The 10,883-nt window shown below is 56.4% G+C and overlaps 1 protein-coding gene across 1 annotated transcript; it reads right to left on the bottom strand.

Annotated features, from left to right (window-relative positions):
• Nucleotides 1–3,744: 3,744 nt before the first annotated feature.
• LOC118174016 (protocadherin-10-like) lies at nucleotides 3,745–9,627 on the bottom strand. Its single transcript, XM_035339015.1, has 4 exons — nucleotides 6,674–9,627; nucleotides 5,503–5,561; nucleotides 5,327–5,415; nucleotides 3,745–5,096 (listed from the first exon to the last, which is right to left on the bottom strand). Exons 1-4 carry the CDS (start codon nucleotides 9,152–9,154, stop codon nucleotides 4,837–4,839), a joined length of 2,889 nt encoding a protein of 962 aa, XP_035194906.1. The 5' UTR covers nucleotides 9,155–9,627; the 3' UTR covers nucleotides 3,745–4,836.
• Between the last annotated feature and the right edge of the window lie 1,256 nt (nucleotides 9,628–10,883).

Genomic DNA, 10,883 nt, shown 5'->3' on the forward strand with positions numbered 1-10,883 from the left:
TAGGGTTTATTTTCTGTGCAGGCAAAATGTATGATAAGACATTTCTGGAGCTACTTGATGACATTTCTGTTGTAGACATTACTGGAATGAACAGATTTGATGTGAAGACCTTAGAGACCCTTCTGAGAATCTTTGCTCTCACTTCATTTATTCCAATGCATTTTTTTTTCACCTGTCGTTGTAGGTATTCCTAGCAATGAATTAAAATAGATATCTCATCACAATTGCCTCCAGATCCTCTTGATGTATTTCTGATGGTTGACTGCACAAATGTTTTATTTTTCAATCCGTTTAACATGAACATGTTTACCCTGCTTCCTGGCATTGGAGAAACACTTTGAATTCCAAATGCTGAAATAAAAATTGCTGCTATTGTTTAAAACATGCAAAAATGTATCACTTATTCGAATGTAAGATTTGTAAATCATTGAATTGCATTGGAGATGAATCATTAGTCGAAGTGCAGACTGTACTAGAGGTCATATTTAATTTATTTTCAAAGCCTTCTTTTGTGCTTTTTGGTCCAGTATGTCATAAGTTATTCAATACACAAAGGTGTCTGCTTCTGCCTCACAATAATTAAGATGATTAAGTCATATTATCACTAACAAGAAACATTAATTCCACTTGAGTGAACGCTGCAAACAGAGTCAGTGACATTTCCACCACTTAGATTGAAAACACATTATACAGAAACTGGGGAGGCAAAAGCCTCACTTAGCCCAGGCCGGTTTCTTCATCTGATCTCTGTGGAGGAGGCAGGAATTGATGTTTTCAGAGCAGTAAAAAAAAAAAAAAAAGGAAAGAAAAGAAAAAAGAAAGGAAAAAAAAAAAAAAGAGAGGGTGCAAAGGAGCAGAGAAAATCAACACAAGATAATTATGTAGATGATTTTTCAGCATGGCAGAGGCTAAATTATGACAAAAGCTAGAGGATGTTTATTTCTACAAACAAAAAGAGGGAGGCCTGTGTGTGTGTGTGTCTGTGTGTGTCTGTGTGTGTCTGTGCAGCCAAGAGCAGCGGGCTGTTCTGTAGGATGAGTCCAGGGAGATATTTAAGACACTGAGGCAATTTGAAAAGAAATCAGGAAGGGCCTGGACCCATTCTTGACTAAATTAAAGAATGATCATTCTGCATCTTCTACAGGTCAGAACAGAAGAAAATAAAATGAAGGCATAGCATCACCAGAGTCTGGAATTAACCACTGAATGCCACGGACTTTGGCTGGATCCAGACCCCCCCAAGGTCAATGCACCCCCCTGGTCCTCGGGGACTGTAGGTCTGTCCTGCTGACACAGATCCCTCTGGGAAGCTGAGACTGCACATGCTCCTGGCTCTACCCCACCTGACCCAGCCGAGTGCTGGGTCTCCATGAAGACTTCCTGGGGCTTTACTGTTTGTGGCTTGACTCAGTACACTGCAGATCTGGGCAGAGCTGAGCACCAGCCTCTCCACATCCTTTCTGACCACTTTTCTCTTTGCCTCTAGATTCATCTCTCTGCTATACACTTTTAAGTCATTACAGAGATATAAGCAATGTTTTCTTCCAAAGAGTCTGCTCAGCAATAGCAAGAGCACAAAAAAGTCCTATTTGTGCTGTTGCCCAGAAGCACGATGTGCCTGCTTAATATGGCCTCCAGCATTTTGCAGCCAACTGCACCACATGGCAGCTTTCCCACTGTTGTAGAAGCAAAGCTCAAGCTGGTTGGCAGGCCTCTGAAAGCCGGATTTGCCTCTGGATCTCTGAGAGAGCTGGGAAGTATGAGAAGAGTGTATGGAGAGCATTGAGTGCGTCTCCAAAGCAGCTCTTGTGCCCAGTGCATTACCAGGCTGCAGAAATCAGCTAATGCTCACGAACTGTGCGGGAGTGTAAGCACAGGAAAGTTGTAAAAATAACTGGTTTCAGGGCAAAGACCTTGCATTTTTAATGACGACCTGTCCCTGTGGAAGATCATCAGAGGAAGATGTATTAGACCGACCATTCTGACCAAGCACGCCCTCTGAGGAAGGCAGAGCAGTGCAGTTGTAGTTAGGTTTAAGTGCTACCTCCACTAAAGTAAATCCCTTTTTATTGTCCTTTTTATTGATATGTTGATCAGAGATTGAAATTGAAGTATGTTAGTGCAGGATTACCTCCAACAAAGCAGCAAGAGATGCTTGGGGAAGAGGGGTGCTGGGGCCTGGGCTGGGGGTGTGCTAACCCCCAAACACTGTTTGGAGGAGACCTGCCCCGAGCTGTGGTGCCACCCAGGGATCAGCAAGAGGCTCAGGTGTGTGTGCACGTGTGCATCTGTGACATCTCCTGGGTGAGGATGTCGCAGAGCAATGGAGAGGAGAGGGAATAAACTTCCTGATGGTCGGTTGAACTTTGTTAGGGGTAAAAGGGACGCCAATTAAATGTTCTAGAGAGTGACACAGTCCTGGGGAGGTGGCAAAGACTCTGAATTCCCAAGGACAGGTGTGCTAACTGTTCATTTCCGATGCCTATGTTTTAGGTGCTAACTTTTGAAACCTCCCTTTGGGGAGCAAGACCTGTGACTCCAATTCAAGGCAATGGCTGCATGCATTCTTTTAGATCCTGGGTGCTGTGGGGCTCACACACCAAGTGAATTGGTTGCATGAGTTGCAGAGGGGCCGAGGTACTCTCCTAACACCCAGCCAGCACCGCCTGAAAATGGCAGGGAAGTTATTACCAGAGCTAATCTGGGAGAGGGAGATGCTTGCTGCTCCCACAAGGAGTCAAGTCCATTTGATGTTTTTATTACTTCTTGAGGCTGTTATTAATTTTATTGTATCACTTTGCATAATTCTCTTGTCTTTTGAAGAAGTGAAACAGGCTAATGCAGTACGGGATCTCAGGCAGTATCTGTTTTGTGTTCTTTTTTTATCCTTAACACACTGCAGAGGCCATTGCAGAATCCACTTGACAGCATCAAATCCTTCACCCTACCTTCTAACTGGGACAGGGAATCTTCAATCTGCTCACAGACAGGCAGGTGTGAGCTGGGACCGAAGCCACCAGCAGCAGCCATGTCTCTTTCATGTCCAAAGCACGGTCCTCCTGCAGCTCTGACTCCCAAGGGCCCCTTTACATGTCCTTGCCCACCCCTTCCACCACCAGAGAATACATTACCTGCTTGTAGACAAGGACTTTTCTGGGTTAATCCCAAAAGCCACACTGCAGCCTCCCCAAGCCCAACACTGAGCAAGCAGGCAGTAGGAGAAGGACAGCCACAGCGTGACCTTCTCAGGACCTCATCCAAAGGTGAGCCCCTTCCCACACCCAGCCAAGAGCCCCCCAGCAGGTACAGGTTTGCCTGTTCCCAGTCGGTGCCTACCCCAGACACATCTCCTCCTGCATTCCTGCTGCTCTTGCGGCAAGCTGGTGGGTGGCAGGCAACTAGGGGAAAGCTCAAATGAGCCATAGAAAGCAATGCACAATAATAACAATAAGCCATTACCAGATCCAGCCCCTCTCCCCAGCAGTTCAAGGCATCTCCATTGCCTTTAATGAATCTCTGTCCATGCCTGGCCATAACCCCAAAGTTCTCCTGAATACAGGGAGAAGACCTCAAGCCCCCAGCCCCTGGGTGAAGTGAATGAAATGAGCTCTCGTGGGCCACTCCAGCAGAGAAGGGGGGCGAGGGACACACACATGTGCTGGAGCTGACAGCCCTGCTCTGACAGCTCAGCCACAACCCCTGCATGGGATGCAGCTGGGGCTCAGGGACAGCCAGGAGCCAGGGTGAGCTATTAAAATACAATTTATTGGTACAAATCAGACACTGTGAAACAAACTTGGTCTAGAAAGAGCTGTCATGTTCTGCACAGATGGGTTGGTGGCAGGTGAGTGGTTGGCAACGCTGGCAGACAGACTGGGTGGACAGGTGGGGGGTGAGCGGGGTGGGGGAGAGACAGTTCTAGGGCTGGAGTCCGGCCCCTGAGGGCTCCTGGCAGCCTGGTAGAAGACCTTGAAGAGGAGCAGGGAGCAGTGGGAGGTGTGCGTCCTGTGCAGGTGGGGCCCCAAGGCGGTTGTCCGAGGCGCTCAGAAAAATGAGATGCAGGTGAAGGCAGGAGGAGGGGAGAGGACCCATCGCTGTGCTCGGCCCCTCCAATGGCTGGAAACTCTGCCTTTCACATGGTGTTGCCTTGGGCTGGAGAGTTACCCAGCAGAGCTTTTCCATCTCTCAGCTGCTTATGCTAACAGCTCTTCTGGCCATCCCATGCTGTTCTCCAAGCAAGGCCTGGCTCTGTCCTGGACTTCTGGTCTCCAGCCCTGCTAGTGTCAGGTCATGGTTTAAAGGGAAGCCCCTGTAATGGCTGGGTCTTGCACTCACTTTCTGGAGAAGCCAGACACCAACTTGTGCTCCAGACATGCAATACATCCCACTGGGTCTCAGGGCAGAGCAGCAGTTTCTGCCCTCGTTCACAGCACCAGGCTTGCCTGGACCATGCTTGGTCTGTGCAAATTGTCCATGCCTCCTGGGGCAGAAATACAAGCATGCAGCTCAATACATCCACACAGCCAGACAAGACAACAGTGACAACATTTACAGAGATGGATAGGAATGGGAAAACTCAAGGCAGATTTGCTGAAATCTGGTCATCTGGACCCCCAGCAGCACCTGCTGCCGACAGCTCTGCAGAAGGAAATGGGAGAAACACACCCACTCCCCCTGCCCTATCCTGTCCCAGTATCTTGCTCCTTTCTCCACATCCTGGTGAGCCACCATCTCAGCAGCCCTGCAAACTCCCAGGTGGTCCACGCGTGGAGCTATGTGCTGCAAATGGACCCAGCAGTTGAAACAATGCAGGTGATCCAGGCCCAGCATTGGTCACTATTTCAGGTCATTGTTGATGACCACGCTGTCAGGCATGTCGCAGTAAGTTGTCATCTTCTTCCTCTTGCCAAAGGTGGAGAAGCTGTTTCTGTTCTCCCGGCCTGGGAAAAGGGGCCCGTCTTTGCTGGAAAGCAGAGTGGGGGTGCCGGGGATGTAGACGTTGTGCTGATAATCCAGGGCTGGGACATGCCCCGGGTACAAGGGGCTGTGCTGGGGTGCCCAGATGCTGTTGGCACCTGCCGAGGCCTTCTGAAACTCTGGAAGAAAAGGGTGGGTGAGACTGGCTTGGGGGAGGGCACAGCCACTGCTCAGTGGGACCGTCACGTCTGTCCCAGGGTGCAAGCCTACAGCCATGTATCACCACCCTCCCTCCTTCCCGGGGGCCTGGGCACACTGCTAGGAACAGGGATGTGTGTGGGCTACTGCATCTCTGCCCAGGGACAGCAAGTGGGTCTGGGCTTTCCCACCCCAGACCCCCAGCACCAACCAGAGACAGGGGTCACCAACGTGCACAGCCTCTCGTGCTCCTTCTGCAGGGCTCTGCGGATTTCCCCCATGTCCTCCAGGCTCTGGGAGCTAAAGGGAAGAGACCAATTCAGTGCTGCATCAGGGAGAACCTCCGTCCCCACATCCCCTTCCACCCACGCCCGCTGAGTTTGGTACCTCTTCAGGGCAGGTCTCTGCATGCTGGGGGGCAGCCAGTCCGTGTTGGGCTGCTTGATCTGCAAAACACAGAGGGGGAAGGTGTGTTACTGGGAACGACAGCCTTCAGTGAGCAGGGGGGTAAGGCCCCGTCTCTTCTCTGCCCTCTTCTTGTGGGGAAGCAAGCAGCACATTCCTATTTATAGACAGGGAAACTGAGGCAGAGCTGATCCAGTCTGCTCGCTCCCGGGCTTCTCCACCCTCCTGGGGTTGTCACAGATGGAGACGCTTGGTCTCCACCTGTGGGAGTTCAATTGCCAAGGTCTGTTCTTCTGCGAAGAGAGAAGGGCTTCTCCTATTTCTGTTACTTTTAAAAAGCCTTTCCTGCCGGTGTGATGACAGCTTAACCCCGGGTCTCAGGCACAAAAGGGTGAGAGGTTCAGAAATCGTCTGCATACCCCGTGTCCTGGGGGCTGCAAACAACCAGGGGAAAGTCCCGTTAACACATGAGACAACTGAGTCCAGCTGTGCAAGGCGACACACAGGGAGAGCCTGTTGGCAGAGTCCTGTGCTCTCCTTGGAAGGGCTGTTTTATTAAGTCAGATATAAGTGGATTAGATGCCTCATCACTCTCCATCCTTGTAATCGTGTTTTGGGAAGAGCCTTTCATCATGAAAATTAGACAATCCTCATTTCAGTACCTAACAAATGTTGACATCAAAATCCCTCCCCGAACTGCCCACTCCCTCCCCAGTGGCACAGCCCAGGGCTTGGGTGCCAGAATGGGGACACAATCAGTGCCAGAGGGGCCGGGACCGGCCCCGGGTCCTGCACTGCGACACTGTGTCCCCTGCACTGGCATGGGGGAAGCAGAGGGGTGTCCCAGGGCAAATTACTGACATAAAGGAGATGCCACTTCCACCGTTCCATCCCCAAACACCAGTGCAGCTCCATTGCCTCTCATGCATGCTAAAGGGAGGGGTGGGGGCAGCTTCCCCTGGTGGTTGCACCCATGGAGAAGCTCAGTGGAGGGTTCCCACAGCCTGACCCTAATTCCTGCACCGATCAAAGGTGTCAGTTATTCTCTGGGTAAATCAGTGCCTGTTTTCTCCCACAGGTTTAGGGATGAGACCTCTCAGGGATGGGAGCAGGGGTCCCAGAGAAGTTTGGTGAGCCAGCATGCCCCCCTTACCTGCTTGGAGACATGGAATTGCTGGCCGGGCTGGGATCGCTTCCCAGCAGCTGGCAGGTTCCCGGGGCCTTTCTCGTTGTTGCGGGGCAGGCTGCAGGGTTTGAGGAACATGAAGTCGCTCTGGGCAGACTCGGGACCAAGGCAGAGCTTGTAGCAGTAGGCTGGGGGGCCACCATCGGGGACATCAAGGTGGGTGGCTGTGCTCGTGGTGGGCTGTGCCGTGAGGTTGGATGTCTTGAGATTATCAGGGGAGGACCTGGGGCTGGGACAGCAGTGGCAGCCATCACGTCGCCAGGAGTGCTGCTCTCCGCGGCACCGAATGGCTGTGAGGATGAGGATGGCCAGGAGGAAGGTGAAGGAGATGGAGCCCAGGGAGACAAGGAGGTAGAGTGTGAGTGGGGAGGAGGAGGAGTCCTCTGGGGGGAGGCTGAAGTTGCTGAAGTCAGAGAGAGTCTGAGGCATGGTCTCCACCACAGAAAGCAGGAGGGACATGGTGGCTGAGAGCGCTGGCTGCCCCCCATCACGCACCTGCACCACCAGCCGCTGCCGGGCTGCATCCTGCTCCAGAAAGGAGCGGAGGGTGCGCAGCTCTCCCGTGTCCGGCGCCAGGCTGAAGAGGGTGAAGTCAGTGGCCTGGAGGAGCTGGTAGGAGAGGCGGGAGTTCTGCCCTGCATCCGCGTCCACTGCTGACACCGTGCCCACCAGGTAGCCAGGCCCAGCTGACCGCGGCACCAGCTCGGTAGCCACAGAGCCGTTGCGTGGCATGGGGGACACAATGACAGGAGCGTTGTCGTTCTGGTCCAGCACGAAGATGTGAACAGTGACATTGGCACTGAGCGGGGGGAAGCCTGCGTCCTGTGCTTGCACCTGGATCTGGAAGCTGCGGATTTGCTCATAATCCAGGGAGCGCAGGGCGTACATGTGCCCGCTGTCCGAGTTGATGGACACATAGGTGCCCACTGGCATGCCATGGATGTGCCCATCAGCGATGGAGTAGGACAGATAGGCATTCTGTTGGCAGTCGGGGTCCAACGCACTGACGGAGCAGATGGAGGCTCCTGGCGCATTGTTCTCCATCACGTACACACTGTAGGAGGGCTGGAGGAAGCGTGGGGCGTTGTCATTCACATCGGACACAGGGATGGTGAGGGTGCTGCGAGTCAGTAGGGCAGGGGAGCCCATGTCCCGTGCTGTGATGCTTACATTATACTCGGGCACTACCTCCCGGTCCAGCGCCTCTGTGGTCACCAGGGTGTAGTAATTGCGGAAGGAGGAGCGGAGCTCGAAAGGCACGTTGGGGCTGATCTCACAGCTCACACGCCCATTGTCCCCAGAGTCCCGGTCCAGAACACTGATGACCGCGATGACAGTGCCTGTTGGGGCATCCTCCTGCACAGGTGTGGACACAGAGGTGAGGGTCACTTCTGGCGCATTGTCATTCACGTCAAGGAGGTGCACAAGCACCCGACAGTGCACAGCCACAGCCGAGGGTCCCCGGTCCTTGGCTTGCACATAGAGCTCATGGAGGCTTGCCCGCTCATAGTCCAAGGGGCCCTTCAGCAGCACCTGCCCACTGCGGGGCTCCACACGGAAGAGCTCCCGGACACGCGGTGGTGCGTGCCCACTGAAGGAGTACTCGATCTCCCCGTTGGGACCCTCATCCATGTCAGTGGCATTCAGCTGGATGACTAGGGTGCCAGCAGGGGCATCCTCAGGCAGGCTCACTCTGTATGAGGGCTGATCGAAGGCAGGCACATTGTCATTAGCGTCCAGCACTGTGATGAGGATGTGGGCTGTGCCTGAGCGCCTGGGGATGCCGCCATCGAGAGCAGTGAGTAGCACCCGGTGCGTGCGTTGCTGCTCACGGTCCAGGGCACGCTCCAGGACCAGCTCTGCAAACTTGCTGGCGTCGCTGCGTGTCTGCACCTCAAGTGAGAAAAAGCCATTGGGGCTGAGCTGGTATGTGTGCACCGAGTTGGTACCCACGTCAGGATCCTGGGCACTCTCAAGTGGGAAGCGGGCACCGAGCACGGCAGACTCGGCCACCTCCAGCACGTACTCTTGCCAGGGGAACGTGGGCGCGTGGTCATTGATGTCCAGCACCTCCACCTCCACGCGGTACAGCTCCAGAGGGCTCTCGACGAGCAGCTGCAGGTGGAGCAGGCAGGTGCCCCCCTCCTCGCACACCTCCTCCCGGTCGATCCGCTCGTTCACGAAGAGGATCCCGTTCTCCAGGTTCACCTCCAGGTGCTGCCTGGCCCCGGCCCGGGCCACGATGCGGAACCGCCGCGCCGACAGCGTGGACACGTCCAGCCCCAGGTCCTCGCCGAGGTTGGCCACGAAGGCGCCGTGCTCCAGCTCCTCGGGCACGGCGTAGCGCAGCTGCCCGCCCGCGGAGCGCGGCGCGGCCAGGAGGAAGAGGAGGAGGAGGAGGGAGGGGAGGAAAAGCTGCCCCTGCCCGCAGCCTGCCCCTATCCCCATGGCTCTGCAGACCCCCTTCGGCGCCCACCCGCCGCGCTCGTCCTTCCGAGCCCCTTGCACTTCCAAGGAGTTTCGGGGGCGGCGGCTCCCCCCCCCCCCCCTCAGTGTTTCGGCACCGCAGTGCCGGCCCGAGCCGCGGCCGCCGCTTAACCCCTTCCCCGCCGCGGCCCCGGAGCCGCGTTAAAGGTGGGGGGAGCCCGCGGCGGGACCGAGCGCTGCCCCCGCGCCCCGGGAGCCGGTGTTACCCCGAGGATGTAGCGCTGGTCCCCCTGGTGTATTAAGAGGAGCCCGAATCGCTGCGGCTGCCAAATCCCCCGGCTGCGTCCCCCGCCGTGCCGGTCCTAACCTTCAGCAGATGGTTAAGCCCCTCCGGACTTGATTACATTTCCCCGCACACCGTTTTCCTTGTAATGCGGAGTTTTTAATTACCGGAGCAGGGGGGGATTACAGCCCCGGATAAAGCTGAGCCCAGCAGCGCGGAGGCACCGAGAGACACCCCCCACACCCCCCCGGCCCCCGCCTGCCTCCGCCCCCGACCCCTCCTGCCCTCGGCCGCGATGCCGCCGGGGTCCGGGCTCCGGGCTCCCCCCGCAGCGGGGGGACACCGGCAGAAACTTTCCGCCGGCCGCGGACCGAGCCCCGCTTCCCGTCCGGCCCCCACAGGGCGACCCCCGCCTCGCCCCGGTACCGGCCCGGTGCAGCCGGCGGACGATCCTCGCTGCCCCCGCTCTCCGGTAGCTCCGCCGGCGCCGTCCGCAGACGCCCGGTATCGGGACGGCGCGGACGCCCCGGCCCCCCGTGATGAGGTCCTGAATAATCCCCTAACGATCTAGTCAAGGAATCGGCGGGGCTCGGAGCGGCTGGAGCTGCGCACGGATATTTTACCGCCTTTGTCTCTGCCTCCCAGTCCCCAGTGGGCTCCCGGGGAAGGGAACCGCCGGCACCGGCCGGCCCCCGAGAGCCCGGCGTGGGCGGCAGGATGCGGGGGCGAGCCCGGCGGCAGAGGGGCTGGGGGGGGTTACGGGGCCGGGGTGGGGGGACTTGGCCCCTGGGAGCGCAGCGCGATCCACGCGGGACGTGCCGCTCGTGGGGCTGCCGCTCAGGGAGAGACGTGGGAAGGGGTGGGGTGGCAGCGGGGTGACACCACGGGACGGACAGGTGACAAGAGGCGCCGCCGTGTCACGCGTGTGTTCGGACTCGAGTGGGAGCTCTAGAATCGGGACGACTCCCGGTAAGTGAAGCCCGAGCTGTATCGGAAGCGCCGATCGCTGCCAGCCCGTTCCCTGCACCATCTTCCAAGCCCTAGCGTCGCCGTTGCCACCACGTTCCCCATTTCGATCTGTTTCCTTCTCATCCCTGATGTGACCCCGCAACCCTCGATCTGCACCCCCCGCAATCTCCGATCCCGCCCCCCCCCCCCGGGTCTGTCCCTCCATAGCTGCCCTGCGTCTCCCGCAGCCCACCCGGTGCTGGGGTAGGGCTGCGCCGGGAGCACTCTGAGGGATGCTCAGGACAGGGAGGTACTGGGGAGAGGGGGCATTTACGGGGGTCTCGTTCTCTCATTCCTCTCCCATCTCCAACCAAGTGTGTTCCGGGAAGTCTTCAGAACTGTTCTCACCCTTTTGTTTAATTCAGATTTAAATATTCATTCTTCCCACCAAGGGTTCAATCTGCTCCCGGCAGGATCTGACAATCCCTCCCTTCCCCCCTCTCTCACCCCCCCCCCCCC

Source organism: Oxyura jamaicensis, chromosome 13 (assembly GCF_011077185.1).
Source record: "Oxyura jamaicensis isolate SHBP4307 breed ruddy duck chromosome 13, BPBGC_Ojam_1.0, whole genome shotgun sequence".
Taxonomy (NCBI): Eukaryota; Metazoa; Chordata; class Aves; order Anseriformes; family Anatidae; genus Oxyura; species Oxyura jamaicensis.